Raw genomic sequence first — 27,060 nt, 5'->3', positions numbered from 1 at the left:
ATAAAATACAAGAAAACCAACAGTCAGCCACAAAGAATATCTCTCAAAATGTCAAGAAACAAACAAACAAACCATGGAGACAAATTCACATTTCAAATTTTAAATATAGCATACGTCCAAAAAGCCAGAAAAAGAAAACTTGATAAGCAAAAAGATTGCGCTGCAGCAAAATTACGCTGCAGTCATCCCCCTTCCAGAGAAAAATAGAAACCTGGAAGACCAGATGAAGTAAAAAACAAGAACAGTGGAAGGTGTAAACGAGAAGGTAGGAACGGCAGACATGATCAAAGGTAAAGCTAAAACGAAATAGAAGAAAAAAAGGTTAAGGTAAATGTGAAATGAAATGAAGTGAAATGAGAACGACAAGAATGAAATAAAACGAAGCAACAACAACAAGAAAATAGTGCTTCGCGGAGTTATATTCATTCGTCCCTTAACCTTTGTTTTTTTCCGTAATTTATTCTCCTTGGACCATCATAGTCATTATCATGCATGTTGTTTGTCATCACCATTGTCACCTATTGCCATGTCATGTTTTTGAACACCTGACACATTATGACGTGTCAGGGTGTTGGATTTTTACGTCACGCTGACTATGTTTTTGGAAGCGTCGACCCCATTTTGTATTCGACACATGCGTGTTTATTTTCGCATGTTACTTATTTTAAACTTTGTGTATTTTTGTAAACACTTTGCTTATTTGCTGTTCTTGCTTTCTTTTCTGCTTTCTTTGTCTAGGCTTGGAACCGGTCCGTTTTGGTTTTAAGTCTGCGTTGGCGCGTTCGCGACGTGTCCAACTTAGTTTTAGGTGCGTTCCTTGTTTGTTTACTCTTTCTAGGTTTTCTTGTAGTTGACCGCTTTGTAATAGTGACTGTGGTATTCAATCTGGGATCGTTTAGTTTTATCTTGTTATTGTTGCTTCGTGTTATTTCATTCTTGTCGTTCTCATTTCACTTCATTTCATTTCACATCTACCTTAACCTTTTTTTTTTCTTCTATTTCGTTTTAGCTTTACCTTTGATCATGTCTGCCGTTCCTACCTCCTCGTTTACACCTTCCACCGTTCTTGCGTTTTACTTCATCTGGTCTTCCAGGTTTCTATTCTTCTCTGGAAGGGGGATGACTGCAGCGTAATTTTGCTGCAGCGCAATCTTTTTGCTTATCAAGTTTTCTTTTTCTGGCTTTTTGGACGTATGCTATATTTAAAATTTGAAATATGAATTTGTCTCCATGGTTTGTTTGTTTGTTTCTTGACATTTGAGAGATATTCTTTGTGGCTGACTGTTGGTTTTCTTGTATTTTATCTGGAAAATCTAATTTAATGTTCTGTATGTGTTTTTAAATGTGCTGTTTTAATTGTGAAACGTAAAACGTAATTTCTGGTGATATAATTATAGTATTTCATTTTCCCTGGTAAGTTTGTGTTGGTTTGTTCTTCTTTCTTCCTTTTTAAAAATAAATTAATTTAATTGTTAGCGAGTTCCTCTTCTTTATCGCTACATTTTTGGCGCCCGAACAGGGACCGTTGAAACGATACAGCTTCGGGTAAAGGCAAGTGACAGGAACCGCAGAGTCGGAGCGATCGTAGCGACTTCGCAGTCGCAACTCGAATCATATATAGGATCCGTGGGGATGGGACGGCTTCGCACACGATGTAGCTCCAGGTTAAAACCAAAACCCAAGGGGATTTCCCTTATCATAAATGTGTTTAAATCAGCAGAACCGGACGAAATGCCCGTGTTTGTGGCTCGGAACTTGGACAAGCTACCCCCTATAACCTTCGACCACTTGGACTGTTCCAAATTGCTACGAGATATTGACCGAGTTCGTGCAGAGGTGGATAAAGTGAAAACTGTGTATGCTACACTCGATCAACTCAACGAACTGAGAATTGAGTGTCTGCAGAATCGGAACTCACTTGGTCCATCTGCATTTAATGTCAACAAGAGGCGAGGCGCTTGGGGCCGAGACAGTGGTCCTATGGGATTTTCAAACTTACTAAATTCGACAACAAAAGACCAACTTTCATCTTCGCTCGATAATAAATACGATACACTCGTATACAGGGACTGCGAGAAGGTAGTTGCACAATCGCCGTCGCCGCTGACTGATCAGCTGTTACCACCTGCTAGTGATTCATCAACTAAGGTATATACGCGCGCGCCGTCTCGTGTGTCATCGCAGCCGGTCCCGAGCGCGTCGAGTGTGCCTACCGACTGCGTCATTGCGTCGAATGAAACCGGTCCGTCTAAATCGCCTGCCCCTCCGCCACCGCCCGCTCCGCAGACATCTGAGCGACAGGTGACTGATAAGAATGCAGAAACTAATGATAACGGTGCTTGGGTAACTTATAAAGATAGAAAGAAGCGTAAAAAGAATGCGAATTATCGTTATATGGGTAAGAAAGGCGTAGCAGATGAGTTGCAATGCAATTTTAAGGCTGCAGAAATGAAAATCCCCATTTTTATAACGAACGTGCATAAAAGCACACTGGAGAAAGACATATTAAATTTTATACGCACTAAGACACAAGAAACAGTCTCCGTGGCGAAAATTAATATGAAAAAGCATACCGAACATGCAGCATATAAAATATTTGTGTCACCACAGAAACTGCCTATGTATATGGACGAGAACTTTTGGCCTAAAGGAATAATTTTTAGGCGGTTTGCACATTACAGTCGCAACGTAAACAGAGCCTCCTCTGATGGCCATTTAGAACTCACTAATGGATAAGCGCCTTTATAGATTTGCTAGCTTTAATTGCAAGGGCTTAAAACGCTCTGTAGGTAATATTAGGCAGTTATGTCATAGCTGTGATGTCATAGCCCTACAAGAGACTTGGTTGCTGCCGTATGAAATATCCCATCTGAGTGACATAGACGACAACTTTGGGTACACCGGGACGTCGGCAGTGGACACGGGTGCAGGGATGCTGCGGGGGAGGCCGTACGGCGGCGTCGCGCTACTTTGGAACAGCCGCCTCTTCCAATCTGTGTCCGTTGTACCGTGTGATAACAGTCGTGTATGTGCCATAAAAATAGTGACTAACGATCGTCCCATTGTAGTGGTAAATGTGTACATGCCTACAAACGCGCAGGAGAACCTGCCTGAGTTTACGGACTGCCTCGGTACGGTGAGCGCTATTGTTGATGAGTTTGGTGTGGAGTCAGTGTTCATTTTAGGGGATTTTAACGCACATCCAAATGGATTATTTTTCAATGAACTTTTAGACTTCTGCTCTGAACAATGTTGGTCGTGTATTGATGTGGAATTGTTGGGTCTGTCATCGGATACATACACGTTTATATGTCCAGCTTCTGGATCGGAGAGATGGTTGGACCACTTTATTGTGACACAATCGGCTAAACAGTCAATATGTAATGTGTTTGTAAAATATGATGCACTGTGGTCTGACCATTTCCCCTTAATTCTGGAATGTAAGCTGAACCTGTTAGCACCAAAATTATCAGGAGGAAGTACGGCAGATAGATCTGTATTGTGGGGACAGCGCACTGGGGAACAAATGGTTCTGTATAGGACGAAAAGTCATTATAAGTTGGGATTTATTGATTTTCCTGGTGAGCTTACCTATTGTGCAGGTCGGAACTGTAATGACCCTAGTCATAAAATTGTAATTAACGGGCTCTATGATAACATTGTTGCTGCCCTGAGCGGTGCGGCGGTGGAGGGTCGAGTAGGTACGAACAGGAGTAACCGTGGGAGGGACTCACGCATAGTCGGGTGGAATAGGCATGTCAGAGAGGCTCATTGTACAGCGAGGCACTGCTTTCGAGAGTGGATGGTATATGGGAAACCCAAATCCGGTCGCGTGTATGATGCGATGTGTGAAAGCCGGAAAGTCTTCAAGGCTCGACTAAAGTGGTGCCAAAGTCATGAAGACCAAATCAGGATGGACATTCTGGCTTCACAGCACTCTCGTCGTGATTTTAGAGGTTTTTGGAAAAACACTAACAAGTTGAACCCACGACCTGGCCTTCCAGCAAGTGTCGACGGTGTGACGGATCTGAAGGGCATTGCGGATTTGTTTAAAGACCACTTTCAGGTACAATCACCTTTGGGGTCGGCAGCACGGTCGGTAATCAATGCTGAGACGCCATCGGGGGACGTGGTAATGACATTTACAGCTAAAGATGTGAATAAAATCATAAAGTCAATGTCTAGAGGCAAGTCTCCCGGGCATGACGGTCTCAGCATTGAGCATCTCCAGCATGCCGGTCCTCACGTATCGCGTGTCCTGGCAATGCTCTACTCGCTGTGCGTGAGTCACTCCCACTTACCGCCTCAGCTAATGAGAACCGTCGTGGTGCCTGTGGTGAAAAATAAGACTGGAAATATCTCCGATAAAAATAACTATAGGCCAATTTCCCTTGCGACGATCATAGCTAAGGTGTTTGACGGCTTGCTTGAGTTACAGTTAGACAAGTACGTAGTGTTGCATGGCAACCAGTTTGGTTTCAGGACGGCATTGTCAACAGAGAGTGCAATACTGTGTCTCAAGCACACCGTCAAATATTACACAGTGCGGAGTACTCCTGTGTATGCGTGCTTCCTCGACCTATCCAAGGCGTTTGACTTGGTGTCCTACGATATTCTGTGGAAGAAACTACAGGATATTGGGTTACCTCAGGAGCTCATAAATATTTTCAGAAGCTGGTACGGGCACCAGGTCAATACTGTGAGATGGGCAGGAGTGATGTCGGAGCCATATCGGTTGGAGTGTGGAGTGAGGCAGGGCGGGTTGACCTCTCCCACACTCTTTAATCTTTATATAAATGAGCTTATCGTCGCGCTCAGCAGCACACGGGTCGGCTGCCATGTTGATGACGTATGTGTCAGTAACTTGAGCTATGCAGATGACATGGTGCTGCTGAGCGCATCGGTATGCGGCCTAAGGACGCTGCTAAAGATCTGCGAGTCCTATGCAGTGAGCCATGGCTTAAGATACAATGTATTAAAAAGTCAATACATGGTTTTTGAGGCCGGCAAGGTACACCCATTTAGTGTGCCGCCTATCAGGCTTTACGGTGTCCCCCTGGTTAGGGTGGAACAATTTAAATATTTGGGCCACATAGTGACCTCCGACCTCAGGGACAATGTTGACATGGAGCGGGAACGGAGGGCGTTGTCTGTGAGGGCCAACATGATAGCTCGCAGGTTTGCACGGTGTTCAACAAACGCTAAAATAACGCTTTTTAGAGCGTACTGTACTTCGCTCTACACGTGCAGCCTGTGGGCGAATTTCACTCAGAAAGCATACAACGCTATCCGCGTCCAGTTCAACAACGCTTTTAGGGTGTTATTGCGGCTGCCTCGCTTCTGTAGCGCCTCGGGCATGTTCGCTGAAGCTCGCGTCGACTGCTTTTATACGACTATGAGGAAGCGATGCACGTCTCTGGTGCGCAGGGTGCGGGGCAGCGGCAACCCCGCCCTCTCGATAATAAGTGCGCGACTCGACTGCCCGTATCTGCGTAGATGCTGTGACTTGCATGTCATAGCATCTAATATTAGATAAAGCTACTAACATCTAGAATAAGTTTACTAACACATATGAGACATGTTTCGTGAAATAAATAAATTATTATTATTATTATCTACAAAGATAAATAATAAAATAGAAAAGTGATGTGAAAGAAAGAAAGGGAAAAAGGAAGAAAGAAGAACAAACCAACACAAACTTACCAGGGAAAATGAAATACTATAATTATATCACCAGAAATTACGTTTTACGTTTCACAATTAAAACAGCACATTTAAAAACACATACAGAACATTAAATTAGATTTTCCAGATAAAATACAAGAAAACCAACAGTCAGCCACAAAGAATATCTCTCAAAATGTCAAGAAACAAACAAACAAACCATGGAGACAAATTCACATTTCAAATTTTAAATATAGCATACGTCCAAAAAGCCAGAAAAAGAAAACTTGATAAGCAAAAAGATTGCGCTGCAGCAAAATTACGCTGCAATATATATCATCATGTCGTCCAAACCGTATCCGGCGACGGCGATTCCTAAATATCTATCCCGGGTCGTTGTTGTGGTGGGCTCTGATGTGGCTGGCGAAACCGAACTTCGACTTGAAGGTCCGATATTATTATAGACCTCGAGGTCGGAATATATATCGGGTGTCGTATCCGATAACGGCGACCTCAGTCTCTTCTCTCGTGCGCTGGCAAAGCCAAACTTTGTTTTGAACACCTGGTCACATTGGAGGCAGAATAGCTGTCCATCCGAGTTGAAAGTGTAACTATGTATGCTAAGCACGTGTCACGGCATTATGCTGAGGGAGATCCTTTTTTTATTTTGGGCGCCTCCATTGTGTATTTAATGTCTGTATTATTTGTCTTTGTTTTTTTTCTATTTTTTTTTTGTTATTTCTGTATTGTAAGTTTGTAAATGTGGCGTCCAATATGGAAATAAATATTTTCTTTCTTTCTTTCTTTCTTTCTTTAGAATAGAATAGTTTATTTGCCAGACAACAGTACAATAAGATGTTGTTACAAGTCCATATTCTTTTTTCTTGTCTACCTTTCTATCCCTTCCCCTCGGGAGCTAAGTATAGCTATGGGTTTGGAATGATCGTTGCGTGTTTGGCGTTTACAGTTGTGAAGAAACGTTTTAAATCGTTTGTTTTACATCTATAGTAAGCTCTTCCTAGTCTTCCCCTTCCTCTCTTTCTTTGTAGCATGGAACAGATTAAAGAGAAGGCGAACGTCGTGTCTTATAAGGAGGTGAAGGAATTGGTCTTTGATAGACAAGAATGGAGAATGCTACACCGACAAGAGCGTGGCTCTTAAATTAGTGATGTGATGACATGTATAGTCCAGTTTGTGAATTAATGCTTTTATTTTCAGTCGAAGCAGAGACTATAGTGATGACAGGTGAAAATGGATCGATATTGCGAATAATGTCCGGACAGAAGCTGGTGTATGAAAACGGAGAGATCAGCCTGGCCACAGACGATGATAATTCCAACCAGGATGACAATAACGATGGACATGGTCAGTATATTAATCTTCTTCTATCGTGTGGGTTGTGAGGTTTACCAACCTCATCAACCCTGGTATCAGGGTTACTATTGAACCGCCAAAGGCCCCTGACATGGCTCATGTAACGACTACTAACTTGCATCAGTAAGTAGTAACCGGGACCAACGGCTTAACGTGCCTTCCGAAGCGCGGATCATCTTACTTTCGGACAATCAGGTGATCAGACTGTAATGTCCTAGGGATCACACAGTGATTTTCGTGATATGTCCCCACCGGGATTCGAACCCGGGATTTCCGGATTATTGTGAGCCGAACGCTCAAGCCACTGGACCACAGAGGTCGTTTATGCATTATTTTTTTTTTCAGATTCCAATGACGAATCACAGATAGAGTTGCAAGTTTCAGGCGACGAGGAAACAGCCAACGCGATTATAGCTGCTGCGCAAGAGCAAGGTATGATAAGATGCAAAAGTCCAATCAGCTTCTTTTTTTTTCTGTAGCCTAGTTAGTGTCCCACTGCTGGGCAAAGGCCTCCCCCTTTCTCCAACCCTCCCTGTCCTGGGCATCGCTCTGCCAAGTGTGCCGGAAGGCGTCTAGCTCGTCCCTCCACCGTCGTCGCTTCAATCAGCTTCTTGTAAAGTAATAAATTAACTGGTTGCACTTAAGACCTCCTGGTTACATGTCGTTTCTGTAGTAGACCAAAAACACCTACAAAAACGTAAATTTTATAATTATGACAAGTAATGGTTCATAATTTCACCACTGTTTACAAATAATTCGCTGGGCTCAGTGACTGAAGTTTTGCTCATTATTCTGAGTTAATATCAAGTGGAATTTTCCATCGCAAAAGTATTGAACTGAAAATAATTAAAAATATCAATAATTTTGCGACGGAAAATTCAGTATTCGTTACGATGTCACTTACACCCTGTATACATATTGTTTATACATTGTTTTAAGTTTACGCGGTTATTATCATAATTAAAACACATAATAACGGGTTCTTACCGCATTTGAAATAGGGATATGAGACTCCCCCTAGACTCTAGGGATAGGGATGGGAGTCTCATATCCCTATTTCAAACGCGGTAAGAACCCGTTATTATGTGTTTTAATTACATATTGTTTTCTCGTCATACAGTGCATTAGATTACACTGTAATGTTGTATGTACCTTTATAAAAAAAAAATATGATTACAAACTCATTTGCAGTTGGTAAACAGCTCGCGACCTATGACGATGTATTGAGATAGTAGTTTTTCAACTGCAAAGCTTCGGAATTCTCGGTGCGTGAATCGGATTCGCACTTGACTGTCTTTTTGTTTCAGGAGGCGCTTTCATCAAAGTGGAGTCAGGCGAAATGTTCAGAGTTAAATCAGTACAAAGTAAACCCGCTGGAGGGTCTAAGGAAGATAACCAAGCTGTAAGCATTGTTTATGTATACACACAAAAAATATAAACCATACATACATACATACATACATAAACTCACGCCCGTAATCCCTAATGGGGTGGGCAGAGCCACAAGTAATCAAAGACAACTTGCAGCCACTGTTGATACGAAGTCCAAAGATGGATATGATGAATATAAACCATACGGTTATTTATTTTATTTTATTATTTTTTAGCCCACTTTAGAACCCTGTCGCATTATCATATTTGACATTTAATGTGACTTACGGTTTTATTTGTCAAAAAAGTTAATGTGACATGGTTTCAGAGTGTTTACATATTAGTACTCGTGATTACACCTCTGCCTACCCCTTCGGGGCTTCAGGCGTGATGCTATGTTATGTTTGTTTATGGTTTAGTTACAGATGGTGGGAACAGAAGGCGATTTGTTCAAATGTTTGCTGTGTCACAATTCAGATAAAGGTAGATATTATTATGTTATTTGATATACATACATAAATAGCCTATATACGTCCCACTGCTGGGCACAGGCCTCCCCTTAATCAACCGGAGGGGGTATGGAGCATACTCCATTACGCCGCTCCAATGCGGGTTGGTGGAGCAGTTTTTACGGCTAATAGCCGGGACCAACCGCTTAACGTGCCCTCCGAAGCAAGGAATCATCTTACTTTTTCCGACAATCAGGTGATTCAAGCCTGAAAAGCCCTTACCAATCAAAGGACAGTCTCATAAAGTGATTTCGACAATGTCCCCATCGGGAATCGAACCCGGACCTACAGATCGTGAGCCTAACGCTCTAACCACTACACCACCGAGGCTATTTTAAATAACTATCACCATATTGCTCTGTCACTAAGTAAATAAGAACATAACATAAATATCCTATATACGTCCCCTGCTGACCTATCCGTGCTTCGGAAGGCACGTTAAGCCGTTGGTCCCGGTTACTACTTACTGATGTAAGTACGTAGTCGTTATATGATTCATGCCAGGGGCCTTTGGCGGCTCAATAGTAACCCTGACACCAGGGTTGATGAGGTTGGTAATTCACCTCACAAACCACACGATAGAAGAAGAACACTAACACCCTGTATGTATGTATCAAATAGCCTAATGTCGATTATAATTTCAGAAGAAGACCCTCTGAAGCTGGTAATCAGTGATGCAGAACAAATGATGCAACATCTGAAGAGTGAGCACGATGCAAGAATATACATCTGTTCCATATGCAAGAAAATTATGAGGAAACGGATCGAATACACCGCGCATATAGGTATGTATTGTACAAGGTTACATTCCCCGTGACGACTACTTACTTACATCAGTAAGTAGTAACCAGGACCGACGGCTTAACGTGCCATCCGAAGCACGGATCATCTTATTTTTTGGACAATTAGGTGATCAGCCTGTAATGTTCTGACCAAACTAGGGATCACAAAGTGATTTTTGTGATATGTCCCCACCAGGATTCGAACCCGGGGCCTCCGGATCGTGAGCCCAACGCTCAACCACTGGGTCACGAAGGCCGTTAAAAAATCAATAAAACATGTTTTTATTTGTTATAGAGGAGCATTCGGCGAAAATCAGTAAATTTGTGAGCGACAGCGCGAAGCAACGGATAATGAACGAATGCCCGCAGTGTAATAAGAAATACAGGTAAGGTAGGATAAATAATAATAAAAAAGTTTATTTAGGTAAAACCTACGACACACATATACATTAAAACACAACAAAACACACGAAACACGAACAGAAAACAGAAAATAAACACACATACGACAAACACAACGGACCCGTAGTATTTAATACGAACAGAAAATTTATTAAAATAAAATTAAATAATCAGGGGAAAACACTGTGGTCATGTGATACACTGGCTTGCTTCTCAATCGGGGAGCGCCGGTTCGATCCTCGGTATCAGACTTGCACCAATGAGTTTCTATCTTAAGTGCAGTTTTCACTAACACAGTTGGCTCGACCATTACAGACGGCGATACGGCTCATCACCTATCACGTTGGTCTGATAGAAAGCTCGGTGAGGTGTGGGTGCTAAGTTCATCTTGCGATGGATGTAACTCTGAGACCTCTGACTACCCCAATTGGGTAGTTTCCTAGGTCAAAGATACATACATACACACATAAACTCACGCCCGTAATCCCTAATGGGGTGGGCAGAGCCACAAGTAATCAAAGATAACTTGCAGCCACTGTTGATACGATGTCGTAAGCTGGATATGTTATCATATCCAGCTTACGACATCGTATCAACGATACGCTGATACGCTGATCCCTTATCACCATAAGGTTTATACCTTATGGTGATAAGGGATCAGCGTATCGCCCATAACATTAGTCCATCATGTTAGAGGATATAATCCCTCTGTGAAATTCTGATTACTAAATAAATACAGATCTTAAATTGACAAAAAACCTTTTCTTTTTTCTAATTAACTAATTTACAATACAATACAAATACACTTTATTGCACCAAAATAAAAATAAATAATTACAAAAAGACTCTTAACTAAATAAAAACTCTCCCCTCTCTCTCTCTCTCTCTCTCTTTCTTTTTTTCTCTTTTTCTCTCTCTCTCTTTTTTCTCTTGGCAAATGGCGGCCTTATCGCTTAAAGCGATTTCTTCCAGACAACCATAAGGTGAGGAAAAATGTAAAAAGAAAAAATAATTGAAAGATTGCGGGTACAAACTATAAGTACAACTTACCAATAAATACATGCAAATAAATATATAACATACTTACAAATATACATATATACCTAACCTATATACATAACCTAACATATATACCTAATAATTTATTAATTTTAAAAAAGAAAAATGTAATAATAAGTGCCACATTTTGTCACGACGTTTTCCTATGACGTCACAGTGTGCTTTTTCATACAAATTCCAAAGTAATTTCGTGTTTTGACGTTTAGTAAAAAGTAACTGATTTGACTAGTTGGTAACTACCCTATTGAGATATAGTCGTGAGTTTTTGTGTACAGTCATGAGCAATATAATGTACCCACTTTAGGACTCTGTCGCACTAACATATTTGACATTTAGTGAGACTTACAGTCCATTTTGTCTAACAGTTAATGTGACATGGTACCAAAGTGTATACATATTAATGCTCGTGACCGTAGATGTTAATTTGTCATTTTAATAACTGTTTGCTTAATTTTTCAGCTCGAGAACCCTTCTACAAGAGCATATGAACATACATAATGGTAATAGGCCCTACTCGTGTTCAGTTTGTAAGAAGTCTTTCGCGTCCAAATACACTCACCAAGCTCACGTGAAGACACACATGGTAAGTCCTCGTGTGCGTTGTGAGTTCAATGACCGACCTTATCAACCCTAGTGTCAGGGTTACTATTGAGCCGCCAAAGGCCGTAAGGACTACTTACTTACATCAGTAAGTAGTAACCGGGGCCAACGGCTTACCGTGCCTTCCGAAGCACGGATCATCTTACTTTCGTTCAATCAGGTGATCAGCCTGTAATGTCCTAAACAAACTAGGGAACACAAAGTATTTTTTGTGATATGTCCCACCGGGAATCGAACCCACTAAATTAAAAAAAAAAATAAAAATAAAAAAGATATAAATGAAAATATATAATAAATAAATAATAAGTATAATATATAAAAAATAATTTATTAATTCTTAAACTATTATTGATTGATTGATTGAAAATTAAACTTCTATTGTGTGGGTTGTGAGGTGAATTACCAACCCCATCAACCCTGGTGTCAGGGTTATTACTGAACCGCCAAACGGCCTCTGTGGTTCAGTGGTTGAGCGTTGTGTTCACGATCCGGGAAGAAAATTTTGTATACTCTTCCAGGCAAGGCCGCGTCCATTCAAATGCTCGCAATGTTCGAAGTCATTCTTCACACAACAGAACTTGAATCAGCACGAGAAGACGCATCTAGGCATCAAAGACTTCGTTTGCAACGTCTGTGGTAAGTTGTATTTATTTTATCAATAATTAAAACACGAAGCGATTACGCATTGATTGTGCGTGTATGAAGCGATTGATGAGTGTGGAGGAGGCAAGAGAAGTGTGTCAGGATCGAAGCAAATGGAATTCTATAGTCTCTGCTTACCCCGGTGGGAAATAGGCGTGAGTTTATGTATGTATGTATTAAAACACACAGGCAACCATATAAGTAGGTATGGGTGTTAATGACACCGTAACAAATACTGAGGGGGATGATTCAGACCATGATTCTGAGTTGATATCAAGTAGAAGTAGATAAGAAGTGGTTTTTAAATTATTTTCTGTTCCATACTTTTGCGACGGATAATTCCACTTGATATCAACTCAGAATCATGGCCTGAATCATCCCTCAAAGTTTTCGTTACGATGTCACTAACACCCTGTATATAAAAGCTACTGTATTGTTTCAGGTAAAGCATTCGGTACGCAGCATAACCTTGAAGTCCACGGCGTAGTACATTCTGGTACGAAGCCCTTCGTGTGTGGCGTCTGCGCGAAGGCCTTCGCGAGACGAGCTGAGGTCAAGGACCATATGAGAATACACACTGGTTAGTTCACCCATATAACACACTAGAAGCCTTATTTGCCCCTCTACCGACCCCGCCGGCGTGGTCGACGATTTCCCTCAATCAGCGCTTATCGCTATCGACCCACTAGGGTCGATTGATTCTTTCAAATATTTTTCCTCTCAGACGACGCCCTGAGCCGAGGTTCGCGCCCAACTGGGCACCCTCAGGACTGTTGTCTTAAACGTTGTACCGGGTGACAGCCTTCAGCGCTCCCCATTTGTCCGGCCAAGTAGTTAATGTCATCTGCGGCAAATCTACAAAAATATTTGCCCCGATTCCTGCAGACATCCAGAAATCAGAATTATTCAACTTAATTATCATGGATAAACTTGTTGAAGGTCAATGTAACATTTTTGAATTTACGCCATTTCGCAAGGTGTTATGGCTGAGGAGAAGAAATGACAAGAAACTGCGACAGCAACACATCTTTTAAATCAATGAGGATATGAGGAATAACTAGAGGAACACATTCAATATCAGACATTTTTATCATTTAGTTATGTAGTATCCCTTAATGTAATTTTGAGTTATATTTGTCTTTTTTTTTTTGTAATGGCACTGGTGTTGCTTTGTTCCAACCTGTCATTTTTTTACCCGCCAAAACGGAAAGTTTTAAAATGAATGAGTGAATGAATGAATAACCCTAGCGAATAAAACGGGCATCTCGGTGATATGCAACCCGTTTGACGGGTGTTATCAACTTAATTCTGTCGGGTTATTTGTGAATATAACATTTTTTTAATCTTTATATAATAAAGAAGGTTTTGTCAAAAATTTACCATGACAACCCCATCGGTCTAACCTGGGGTTGTTAATATAACATTGAAATTTTTAGTTTTTGTATGATGGGATTGATTGATTTATTCTTCTAGAATAAACAGTTCCAAATTAAAGTAAATTTTAAAATGATTCATGAGTCATGTCAGGGGCCTATGGCGGCTCAATAACGACTCTGACACCAGGGTTGATGGGGTTGGTAGTCCACCTCACAACCTACACGATAGAAGAAAAGTAAGTGGTATGTACGCAGGCGAGCGTCCGTTCTCGTGCGAGGTGTGCGGCGCCACGTTCTCGCAGCGCTCCAACCTGCACTCGCACCGCCGCGCCACGCACCTCGACGACAAGCGCCACCACTGCACGCAGTGCCCCAAGAAGTTCAAGCGACGGAGGTAACTACATGTGTACAGTCATGAGCAATATAATGTACCCACTTTAGGACTCTGTCGCACTAACATATTTGACATTTAGTGAGACTTACAGTTCAATTTGTCAAAAAAGTTAATGTGACATGGTACCAAAGTGCATACATATTAATGCTCGTGACCGTACATAAATAGTAGAATAGGATATGTAGGAATGAAAAGAATTAACGAGGATGAATAAAAGTGCGTGCGAGAATAGAGGACAGGAATGGAAGAGTGCGAAGTGTAGGGCCCAAAAAACGGCAAGCCTAGAAAGTAAGATAGATAGACGTAAGATCTATGTATGTAGACACATTAACATCCCTGCCTTTCTTGTGCGGCAGGGCTACGAGATTAAAAAAAAGTAACATCGTAACGAAAACTTTGAGGGATGATACAGGCCATGATTCGAAGTTAATATCAAGTGGAATTTTCCGTCGCAAAAGTGTGGAACTGAAAATTAAAATTTTCATGGACTTTCCGACAGGAAATTCCACTTGATATTAACTCAGAATAATAAGCTGAATCATCCCCCTCAATATTCGTTACGATGTCATTAACACTCCGTGCAAGTACATACGGATAGCCATACAAGTAGGTATGGGTGTTAGTGACACCGTAACGAATACTGAGGTATAATAAAAGTATAGATTTCAAAATAATTTTAAAAAATCATGAATTTTGCGACGGAAAATTTTACTTTATATTAACTAACTATTAAATAATCATGAGCTGAATCATCCACCTCGGTATTCGGTACGGTATCACCTAACACCCTGTATATTTTTTTGGAAGACAGGCACGCATTTGACCACAATCTCACCTGATGGAAAGCGATGATCTACCCGAGGATGGTATAATGTTTAACGCGTTTTAGCACGTGCCTATTCACTCTTGTTTTGAAGAGGCCCAGATTTTACTGCATGGTATCATTAATAACCTTAACTTGTGGTCTCCAGGTTGCTGGATTACCACATAAAGGCGTCCCACACGGGCGAGCGTCCACTACAATGCGAAATCTGCCACGCGACGTTCGTGTACCCAGAGCATTACAAAAAGCACGCCAGGATACATAGTGGGGAGAAACCTTACGTGTGCGAGGTAAGACCGTCTATAAAACCACATCAAAGGAACATTGCAACTTGACTAAAATTGGCCTCTATGCTCCAGTAGTTGAGCGTTGGACTCACGATCCGGAGGCCCCGGGTTCGAATCCCGGTGGGAACATATCACAAAAATCACTTTGGTTAGGACATCACAGGCTGATCACCTGATTGTCCGAAAGTAAGATGATCCGTGCTTCGGAAGGCACGTTAAGCCGTTGGTCCCGGTTACTACTTACTGATGTAAGTAAGTAGTCGTTACATGAGCCATGTCAGGGGCCTTTGGCGGCTCAATAATAACCCTGACACCAGGGTTGATGAGATGAGGTTCGTACTCCACCTCACAACCCACACGATAGAAGAAGAGTGCGAGGTTTTGTTAACAAAAATCACATGCGATTGTGATTTTTCAAAATGGCGCTTGCGTGGTTTTCGCTATGAGGCGACCGAATGTGTATATAAATGTTTCTTCACAACTGTAAACACCAAAACGCAACGATAATCCCAAACCCATAGCTATACTTAGCTATACAGGGTGTTAGTGACATCGTAACGAATACTCAGGGGGATGATTCAGACCATGATTCTGAGTTAATATCAGGTGGAATATTTCGTCGCAAAATTCATGATTTTTTTTTTAGTTTTTTAAAATTATTTTCAATTCTATACTTTTGCGATGGAAAATTCCACTTGAAATTAACTCAGAATAATCAGCTGAATCATCCCCCTCAGTATTCGTTACGATGTCACTTACACCCCGCACAAGTACATACGGTAGCCATACAAGTAGGTATATGTGTTAGTGACACCGTTACGAATACTGAGGGGGATGGTTCAGACCATAATTCTGAGTTGATATCAAGTGGAATTTTCAGTCTGAATATTCATGAAATTTTTTGTGTTTTTTTTTTAATTATTTTCAGTTCCATACTTTTGCGACGGAAAATTCCACTTGATATCATCTCGGAATCATGGCCTCAATCACCCCTCAAAGTTTTTGTTACGATGTCACTAACACCCTGTATAGCCACACTTTTAACTCGACAGCTATTCTGCCTCCAATGTGACCGGGTGTTCAAAACGAAGTGTGGCTTTGCCAGTCACAAGCTAATACAGTGAAACCTGGTTAAGTGAGACATCAAGGGACCTGCAATGTCGTTTCACTTATAGAGGCATTCCACTTACCCAGTGTCTCGATTCCACTTACCCAGATAACGATCGTAGCTTTCGTTTTGGCATTTTTAAAATAAACATCTGTATGATAGTAAAGCGAAACTAAAAATGAAGGTAATTGAAGCTCAAAATTTGTACTTACGTACTTGGAATTACGTGTGGAATTTGTGGGTAGAATAAGAATGAGTAAACAAACAATGTTATCTCAGTTACAGAGGTTTATGCATATAAAATTTACTCGCTGTCTCAGTTATAGAGGTAACTATGATGATAAATTGAAAGAACGAATCCCAGATATAGAGGCTTACCTCGTCCCACTAACAGAGGTAATTCAGTGCCAAAGTGTTGGGACCTCAGCATGAGTTCCAGTTATGGAGGTTTCTCACTTTCACTGTACATGTACAAAATACACCCCCCCCCCCGCAGGTGTGCGGCAAGTCGTTCAACTCCCGCGACAACCGCAACACGCACCGCTTCGTCCACAGCGACAAGAAGCCCTACGAGTGTCTCGTGTGCGGCGCCGGGTACATGCGGAAGCAGCTGCTCTACACGCACATGAACACCAGCGTGAGTACAACGTACACTCATGAGCAATATAATGTACCTTTTTTTTGACGTGACTTATTGTAGATTTGCCGCAGATGGCATTAACTACTTGGCCGGACAAATGGGGAGCGCTGAAGGCTCTCACCCGGTACAACGTTTAAGACAACAGGCCTGAGGGTGCCCAGTTGGGCGCGAACCTTTTCAAAAGATTTCAAGGAAAAAGTTATCCCCAAACACTGTTGGTGATTCATACTATTGGATACTATGAATCACCAACAGTGTCCCTTAAATCTATGTACTTACCTTCATTAAAATACGAATACCAAAAGTGACTGCAAGTTTTGTCTTCGGATTGTTGCTATGTCTACCCTGTTAGCGATTATAAGCGTGATTTTTATTTACTTTTAATTGAAAATGTGTCTTTGAGCACCTTTAACAACGTTAGAAAGTAGCAGCTACATTGTATGAGAACGTCAAATTTTCCTTCAAATCTGTCTGTCTTGCAATCTTTGAGGGCTAATTACTTAGTTTTTTGCCCATATTAAGGGTACTTTTTATGAATGTTACTAAAAGCCTATTAAATGGAGCAGTTTTTAGAAATACTTTCAGGGTCCATGACAATCTCATGTGTTTATTATTCTTCGGCGAAGTGTTAACAACTGTAACAATTTTGGTCGAATTCTCACTTTGATTTCCGATAACTTTTTTTTTATCTTTGATTTCACTTTGATTTATCTTTGATTGAGCGGTACACAGACTTAGGCATAGTTGTGAAGTAAAATAAAATAATTATTAAGAAAGAGATAGCGACAAAATGATTATTTCTGAAGGTATTAAATCTAGAAAAGGGTACAAAATGGGTCATATCTCCTAAACCGTAAATAATTGCTGAACATACATGGGGGTGTTTCTGGTAGCTAATGAGCCCCTCTATCTAATTTTTCATTTTGAACCTGAACTTCTGGGCCACCCTGTATATAGTTAGTACTGCGCTATAATAAATATATATATATATTTATATATATATATATATATATAGTTATAGTTATTTAGTTATTATTGTGCACACAGATATACACGCATACATACAAATAGCCTATACAATATAAATTTACATATTATGTATTTTTATAATAAATTTAAGGTATTTCTCTACGTTTCAGGGTCACTTGGCTGAATCGATAGTAGTGAATCAACCGAGAGTGCAGAAAGTGAAAGGAAAAGTAAGTTTTTTTTATTATAACCAAGTTCACGTTTGACCGCAACCATTGCATATAGAGTAATACTGTGCATAGAACGGTATCTCTCCGCCCCCCACCAAATCGTGCGGGCGCCGACCGCACTCCCTCTGGGTCTTAACATAGATGAGCTGTAAGAATCAGTAAGAGATTACAACAAGATAACAAGAGCTGCTGAGGAGTTCAGTGGCGCAGCAGTTAACGCGCTCGGCCTGCGATTGTTAAAGTTACGCAACTTTCGCAAAGGCCGGTCATAGGATGGGTGACCACAAAAAAAAAAGTTTTCATCTCGAGCTCCTCCGTGCTTCGGAAGGCACGTTAAGCCGTTGGTCCCGGCTGCATTAGCAGTCGTTAATAACCATCAATCCGCACTGGGCCCGCGTGATGGTTTAAGGCCTGATCTCCCTATCCATCCATAGAGAAGGCCCGTGCCCCAGCAGTGGGGACGTTAATGGGCTGATGATGATGATGATGAACAAGAGCTGCTGGTTCAAATCCCGTTCGAGTCAGATTTTTTTTCGATTTCATTTCCTCTTCTCTTAATTAATCTTTCGAACGCCGGAACGCGGATCTCGACCAGACACAATGTAAAATCTATTGTGTCTGGTATCTCGGCATATGAGAGGTTAATAAATAATAAAAATAATTATTTAATAAAAGAAGATATCTGATTTTTTTACTTTTTTGCAGGTTGATGAAAATGACCAGTTAACCACTGTAAGTTGACCTGCGGTCAAATAGGCCACATTGAAGCACATTCTATACTTAATGTTATTATTGGGAAAATGTGTGTGTGTGTGTGTGTGTGTGTGTGGCTGTCTGTTTGTTTGCTTGTCCGTCTTTCACGGCTAAACAGAGCGACGAATTGGCGTGATTTTTTAAGTGGAGATAGTTGAAGAGAAAGAGTGAGATAGGCTATATTTTGTCTCTTTCTAACCCCCTACTTCCCAATAGAGGATGGAAGTTTGTATAGAGCATTCCGCAATTTTGAAGATAGAAAGCCCTTCAAAGACGGGGTGAAATTTTATATGGGACTTTTCGCAGTTTTAAGGTGGAACTGTGTTACCCCGAATTTAACGCGAGCGAAGCCGCGGGCAAAAGTTAGATCATCTGTAAATACAATTTGACAGTTGCGCATTAATAAAAGTAAGTGCGCAATGTTAACAAGTGTAATTTTTTAGTTGAATTGCTTCAATGTGGCCTTTTTAGACTGAATTAGCCTGAAATTAGTATTTTGTGGCAGTATGGTGTTTTTTTTTTTATTTTTTGTTTATTTATTTATGCTTTTTTATTTCAGGTTATAGAACAACCGGATGAACTGCAACTTAGCGCTATCGAATCCAAATCGGATGGTAAGTTGATAACACACTAATATCATAAATGCGAAAGTAACTCTATCTGTATGTTTGTTACATTTTCACACTTAAACCGCTGAGCCGATTTTGATAAAATTTGTTACGGGAACAGTTTTAGGACCCAAGGAAGAACATAGGCTAGTTTTTATCTCGGAAAGCGCCTGCTCGACCAATGTTGGTAATTTTGTTATTTGACGTAACTTATTGTAGATTTGCCGCAGATGGCATTAACTACTTGGCCGGACAAATGGGGAGCGCTGAGGGCTCTCACCAGGTGCAAATTTGTGGATAACAGGCCTGAGGGTGCCCAGTTGGGATCAATGTTGTTAACCAAAATGGAATGAGGTTAAAAACTAGAAGCTCAAATGTAGGTGGCAGCACTGTTGAGTGGTCGTTTGACAGTTCTCCATACTGTTGCTGAGTCCGGTATACACCATCTAAGTTTATTTTAAGTTATATCTGTCATTTTCTTATCCGCCGAAAAGGAAAGGGACGGGTAATTGACACACCACACGTCAATTTTACGCACTAATTTAAAAATACCCGCCAAAATTTTATAGTGGCCAACAACCCGACAGAATTAAGTTGACAGCGCACGTAAAATGGATTGCACATGAGCGAGATCCCTATTTTGTTCGCCCGGCTTATTCTTTCATTTTAAAATTATCTCTCAATCACCCGTCCCTTTCCTTTTCGTCGGGTTAGAAAATGACAGGTATAATTTAAAATAAAACTAGGAGGAGTCTGCAAGGAATCGGGGCCATTGTCCAGCTTAAAATTCAAAAATAATATTTTTTAAATTCATTTATTTAAGTAGTAATATTTTTTATATTTTTGTAATTGCTACAAAATTTGGAACATGGATAAAATGAACAGATTTCAACTTTTATTATTATAAAGAACCATTATACATATTTTTTAATTTATTCATTTATTAATATATTTTTTATATTTTTGTAATTGCTACAAAATTTGGAACATGGATTATGAACAGATTCCAACTATTATTATTATAAAGAACCATTATACATATTTTTTAATTTATTTATTTTATAATATTTTTTTTATATTTTTGTAATTGCTACAAAATCTGGAACATGGATAAAATGAGCAGGTTGTAACTATTATTATTATAAAGAACCATTATAAATATTGAATTTATTTTATATTTTTTCAGCTGCCCCGGAGAATGATGGAATAACGAAATTGTTTTTAACTGCCGACAAGAAAATGATTCTACAAGACGGTAAGTTACCTATAATTATTAAGGACAGCCTGTCTCTAATTGGGTCATGAACTAGGTTCAAGATAAATTATGAAATTCTGATTACTAAAACTAACGAATTACATTTTATTTTTTCTACTAATTTATGAATTTTAATCAAGAAAAAAATATGTCCGACATTTTTTTTATTTTTTTTTTATTAGGGTCAATAAACAGTGTTCACAATAAAAACTTAAGTAAAAGAGTTGATTAATTTTATCACGTTTTCCGTGCTTTTTTCATACAATTTCCTTAGTAATTTCGTGTTTTGACGTTTAGTAAAAAGTAACTGATTTGACTAGTTGCAAACTAGTCAAAAAAATATAGATGGCGAAATAAAAATGTATTTAATTTTATTATTTTTTTAAGCACAGAAAACTTTTTTATAACCAATGAATCCAATTATCATACAATTCGACTGAACTTTAATTTCATCATCATTCATGGTTTATGTTCATTCCTGGTTTATGTTTTATTTGTAAGGTGGTAAATCATGAAACAGGGCCTAAATATTTATATTAATAAAATGATATATTCTTCTATAAAAGTATATGTTTTTAAATTTTATGTTTTTATCTTGTTTTCAGGCAAAATAAACTTAGTACAAGAGAGTGTAGTGGACCCAACGTTGTTGACATTTATACGTAAGTTGCATTTATTATTATTATTTGGGTTCCGATATTATTATTAGTATATGTTACAAATATTATATATATTTACCCAAAGTTGACCACAGCCTCTATGGTCTGGAGGTCCCAAGTTCGAATCCCGGTGGTGGCGTATCACAAAAATCACTTTGTGATCCCTAGTTTTAATTGATTATTATATTTGGTGGTAACGAATTATGAACAGCTGTTTGTAACCTGAATACCACGCGCTGAAATAAATATCATTTCACAAAAAAATAAGTCATTTCATATAAACAAAATAAAACCTAATAATAGATAGAGCTAATATTAAGTTACAGATGTATGATTAGGGTGAATCTCAAAAATTCAAGTTTGGTGGCGAAATTTCATATTATTTTTTCGTGAAAAATTGGGTTCCGACATGAAAAAGGAATTTTTCAATTCCAAATTTCCCCAATTTTTCACGAAACAATTGTATGACAGTTCGCCACCAAACTTGACACATTTTGATATTCACCCATTAATAAATAAATATATTAACAGAAATAAATTTAATTCGAAAAATGTGGATGTAATGTTTCAGAGAACCTGGATGGCACTGGAAAGTCTGACGGCACACTGCAGGGGATCAGTGCAGAGCAGTTAGGGGAGCATGTACAGGTGAGAGGGGCTCATCCCGGACCATAGAATAAGGAATATTACTAATACTACATGGGAAACCCCCCCACCCTTGAAATAAGGAAAAATACTACGTATACGGTCATAGAATGGGTGAAAAAAAAAAGTTTTCATCTTGAGCTCCTCCGTGCTTCGGAAGGCACGTTAAGCCGTTGGTCCCGGCTGCATTAGCAGTCGTTAATAACCATCAATCCGCACTGGGTCCGCGTGGTGGTTTAAGGCCCTATCCATCCATAGGGAAGGCCCGTGCCCCAGCAGTGGGGACGTTAATGGGCTGATGATGATGATGACTACGTATAGAACGGCAACTCTCCGCTCCCCACCAGCGTTTGAACAAGGTTTACCCGGCACCCCTCCCCTCGAACATAGTTTATTTATTTATTTTTGTTTGGGGAGTTTACAACTTAATTCGCACAATATTACACTTAGTAGTAAGTAAAGGCCAATTACAAGCTACCACAAGTAAAAGAAAAAGAGTTATACAACAAGACAAGAGAGCGGAGATATAGAAAAAATATAAGAAAAAAAAAATTGAATGAATTTTAGACTTGAATCGTGAAGGCAGCGCGCGGACCGTTGTCTTTATTTTTTATTATCAGTTAAGTTTATGTTCGAAAATTTCGGGATCTCGCGGGATTGATATTTCCAATCCGAAAGAGTTGGCGCTGGTACAATGCGGGTAAAAAAAATAAAAATACTTTTTTTTTTAATTTTCAGATGGTAACAAGCGATGAAAACGGCGCCATACGTCTAGTAGAACTGCACATCAACGCCAACCCTGCCACGTGGACGATAAACCAGGAATAATTCGGAAAAATCAGGAATTTGGATTGTTATTTATTTAGGGAAAGCCCTGGTCGGAAACCGCCTGAATTACATCGTAGTGACTTGGGCTCTAAGCCACAGAGTCGACTTTCATCATCCCCCTAGCATCATCCCGTTTTTCACAGGGTCCGCTAACCTAACCTGAAGATTTGACAGGTCCGATTTTTTACAGCAGCGACTGCCTGTCTGACCTTCCAACCCGCGCCATCTATCGTGTGTTTGGGGAACTTAGCCTGGAAAGTCCTTCGTTAAGATAGTGATATTAGTTATAATTAACTTAACTTTCTACATATTTCAAATAGCGTGTGCATATTTATGGTGGAACCACATCTGGCGATCTCTCGCTCTAGCAAACCACGGTTCTGAGGAACAGAAAAGAATAGAGGCATTCCTATGCCTCTATATATATAGCACCTCATAGACCTCAGCACTCTCCTGAATGCTATGAGGTGCTCATAGATGTGGTTAGGTTGCGTTGCCATTGACGCGGAGCTGTGCGCAGATGTGCAGGAATCGACCAATCACCGTGAGGGAGAGAGTGACAGAGCGTCTTCGCTTTTCGCTCTCTCGAATGCTGTTATTGGTCAAATCCGCACACCTCCGCTCTTCTCCGCCCAACTCCGCGTCAGTAGAAACCCGGCCTTAGGCTGCCTGTCCATTGAAGCGGAGCGAGCTTGCGGAGCGGTGAAACGGATAAATATTAACCAATAGGATTGCATAAAAACTCCGCTCAGCTGCAGTGGACAGAGATTGGTTAATCCTATTGGTTAATATTTATCCCTTTTACCGCTCCGCAAGCTCGCTCAGCTTCAATGGACAGGCAGCCTAAGGCCGGGTTTCTACTGACGCGGAGTTGGGCGGAGAAGAGCGTAGATGTGCGGATTTGACCAATCACAGCGTTCGAGAGAGCGAAAAACGAAGACGCTCTGTCACTCTCAGTCAGTCTGTCAGTCATTAGGTAAATATACATAAGATGCTGGTTTTAAATAAAACAACTTTTATAACTTTGTACTGTTTTATTTGTTTCCCTTATTGTTTAACAATGTATAAAGTGGTGCAGAAAACAATAGCGTGCTTTAACAGTTTAATATATTTGGATGTCTAGTCCGACTTAAAATATTGAATAATAACAAAAGTATATATAAAAATAAAAGTGAAAAATTGCTAGTAAATTCTATTTTCAAAATGGTTCATAATAAAATGTCAATATTGTAATGCAAATGAAAACTATGGCACGTTTCTTATTTCTCAGTCCGAGAATTAAAAATAACAGTAAAACGTATACGTCACACGTATTTTATACGTATATGTATAACGTAAATTGCACGTAATGTGGTGCTAATTCCTGTAGACAAAGATGCTGATTCCAGTACGGTCCGAGCATTAATATGTATACACTTTGGTACCATGTCACATTAACTTTTTTGACAAATTGAACTGTAAGTCTCACTAAATGTCAAATATGTTAGTGCGACAGAGTCCTAAAGTGGGTACATTATATTGCTCATACTGTACACACATCTAATTTTATTTTACACCTGTAATTTTCTTATCCGCTGAAAAAGAAAGGGACGGGTAATCGACTTGCATAAAATTTATGGAAGACACGTCAATTTTAGACACACTAAAACAACCTAAAAATACATTGGGCAATAACACGACAGAATTAAGTTGACAGCACACGTCAAACGGATTACATATGAACGAGATGCCTATTTTATTCGCCCTGGTTATTTCATTTTAAAATTAACGGTTGTCAATCATCCGTCCCTTTCCTTTTCGGTGGATAAGAAACTGACAGGTATAACTTAAAATTAGGAAATCGGGGCCAATGTATAGATAGATTCTATTATACGTTTACAACGTAAATTACACGTAAATGATGCCAATTCCTGTAGACACCATCTAATTCTATTTTAAGTTATACCTGTAATTTTCTTACCCGCCGAAAAGGAAAGGGACAGGTTATTGACAACTGTTAATTATAAAATGAATGAGTGAATGAATGAATAACTCGCGCAAATCAAATGGGTATCTCGCTGGTATGCAACCCGTTTGACGTGTGCTTTCAACTTAATTCTGTCGGTTATTGGCCGATGTAATTTTTTTATAGGGTTGTTTTAGTAAGCCTAAAATTGACGTGTGTTCCATAAACTTTATGCCTGTTGATTACGCGTCCCTTTCTTTTTCAGCGGATAAGAAGATGACAGGTATAACTTAAAATAAACTTAGATGGTATGTACAGATTGTACAGGAATGATCACCATTATCTGTTCTCACTAATTTGAAATAGTTCTGATAATTCGTAATAAGCGATAAAAGTATATAAAACAATATATTTTGATGATAAATTGAAATTTCCAGAATTCACAATGTTACAGTAGTAATTAATTAAAAAAGCGATGATAATCTTTACTACTAGTAGGAAAATAGGTATATTTTATTAAAATAGATTCTAATGTTGAAAGTGTAACGTAGAATTTACTTAACTAACGCGATAATATAAATATGTGAGGATTTTATGAATGTTAGAATGAATGGAACGAACGTGTACCCCCCTCCCTCGCAACAGTTCGTACGACCTCACCCCCTCTTGTGTCTTACTTTAGTCTAAATGGCCTAAGAAGTGATAGATGAAGACCTATAACCCAACAGCGGGTTGATATGACACCATGATGAGTATTTGCACAAACACACGCCTGTAATCCCTAATAGGGTGGACAGATCCACATGTAAGGTGTCTTAAAATGGATATGACTATTATCGGGCTTCGGGATTCGGGCCCGTTAAATATTACAATTCGATAAAAGAATCAATTCAAATCTCATTGTTACCGTGTGCAGACTGACGCGTTAGTGCGAATGAGACAGTCCGCGCGCTCTCTTACAAAGGACTAATGGAGCGCGCTGCTGCAGCGGCTGCATTTCACGACTGCTTCGAGACCGCATTATTGAACGTGGCGCCATCTGTTGCATGTGGGCGGAACTATCTGGCCAACTTGTTGGGTCCGCCACGCGTATATGTTCGCAAAATGCCTTTTCGCCCAAATGCCACTTTCGCAAAATTCCGTGCATTTTTTCCGATGTGGTGGCTTTTTAAGAAATGTGTAAGAATGAAATTAACTAGGTAAGTGTGTTCCAATCTAAGGCCACGTAACTTAAGCTTAAGGCCCTATCTCATTAGAACACCATAGTTGCGCAACCAACATAGCGTTTATAAAATTACATAAATTTTGTTGGTGGCGCAACCGAGTCCTAGTGAGATACGGCATACTATTACGTATTTTGTGGTCTAATGCCAACTTTTTTTCAATAAACAAGGACTTAATTCCATAATCTATAATCTACTTGGGTAGTAAGTATATAGTTACTGTTATAAATAGTTTAGTTACACCTATTAAAATATATCTCCTTTTAATAAAATAAGTTTAAATAAAGGTCACACACACGACTAATAATAAAAATAAGACGTTAATTAGTTTATTTGTTAAATCATCTGTAAAACCTCCCTGCAATAAAAAAAATTAGGCAATAAAAAATATAAAAAAAAAAGATTAGTCGCATATTAAATCTTTAAATAATCGTATTTTTCCGGCATTTTTCAATAGTAATAAATATATAAAAGGGAGGAATTTGACCGACAATGGGACAATTATTGAGTAATGTTACGGACAGCGCCATCTAGCGAACTTCTGTTCATTTAGGATGCCTTATGTCAAAGATTTTAAGAATGTAACGAAGTAATCAGGAAAGCCAATAGATGTCGCTAAAAAGAATACCGAGTCGGAATGAAAGTTCTTCGAATAGGTATCGGAATATCACCGTGAATGCAAAAATATTCCAGAAGCCATCCATTTCTATAATTCAAGAACATTGCTTCTATTCAAATCTATTTATTAATGTTGATAACGCTGTCCTTCACAAATAGATTTTAGGGCAACTAGTAATGTATAATTATTTGACCTTTCGTAATTATTTCGAACAAATGAATCTGATTTTCTACGGAACTGACTTGACTACAATCTCACGTAATGGTAACTGGCGATGTGACCTAAGGTGGTACAC

The 27,060-nt window shown here is 39.6% G+C and overlaps 1 protein-coding gene across 3 annotated transcripts in view; it reads left to right on the top strand.

Moving 5' to 3' along the window:
• Window positions 1-24,003, top strand: part of LOC126378054 (zinc finger protein 711-like) — a 35,438-nt gene extending 11,435 nt beyond the window's left edge. For 2 of the 3 annotated variants that reach the window (XM_050026157.1, XM_050026158.1), the window contains exons 8-26: window positions 6,883-7,029; window positions 7,384-7,470; window positions 8,346-8,440; window positions 8,829-8,892; window positions 9,563-9,703; window positions 9,996-10,086; window positions 11,621-11,744; window positions 12,280-12,397; window positions 12,846-12,983; window positions 14,035-14,173; window positions 15,145-15,286; window positions 16,888-17,028; window positions 18,171-18,230; window positions 18,936-18,962; window positions 19,543-19,597; window positions 20,778-20,846; window positions 21,452-21,508; window positions 22,077-22,153; window positions 22,889-24,003. In XM_050026157.1, the coding sequence (XP_049882114.1) occupies window positions 6,883-7,029; window positions 7,384-7,470; window positions 8,346-8,440; window positions 8,829-8,892; window positions 9,563-9,703; window positions 9,996-10,086; window positions 11,621-11,744; window positions 12,280-12,397; window positions 12,846-12,983; window positions 14,035-14,173; window positions 15,145-15,286; window positions 16,888-17,028; window positions 18,171-18,230; window positions 18,936-18,962; window positions 19,543-19,597; window positions 20,778-20,846; window positions 21,452-21,508; window positions 22,077-22,153; window positions 22,889-22,978 (1,862 nt within the window). In that variant the 3' untranslated portion in view covers window positions 22,979-24,003. The remainder of the gene's footprint in view (window positions 1-6,882; window positions 7,030-7,383; window positions 7,471-8,345; window positions 8,441-8,828; window positions 8,893-9,562; window positions 9,704-9,995; window positions 10,087-11,620; window positions 11,745-12,279; window positions 12,398-12,845; window positions 12,984-14,034; window positions 14,174-15,144; window positions 15,287-16,887; window positions 17,029-18,170; window positions 18,231-18,935; window positions 18,963-19,542; window positions 19,598-20,777; window positions 20,847-21,451; window positions 21,509-22,076; window positions 22,154-22,888) is intronic. The other variant, XM_050026159.1, reaches the window with a different exon arrangement.
• The last annotated feature ends 3,057 nt before the right edge of the window (window positions 24,004-27,060 follow it).

The sequence above is a fragment of the Pectinophora gossypiella genome, chromosome 25 (genome assembly GCF_024362695.1).
Source record: "Pectinophora gossypiella chromosome 25, ilPecGoss1.1, whole genome shotgun sequence".
In the NCBI taxonomy this organism is placed as follows: domain Eukaryota; kingdom Metazoa; phylum Arthropoda; class Insecta; order Lepidoptera; family Gelechiidae; genus Pectinophora; species Pectinophora gossypiella.
This window is presented reverse-complemented; position numbering and strand designations above follow the sequence as displayed.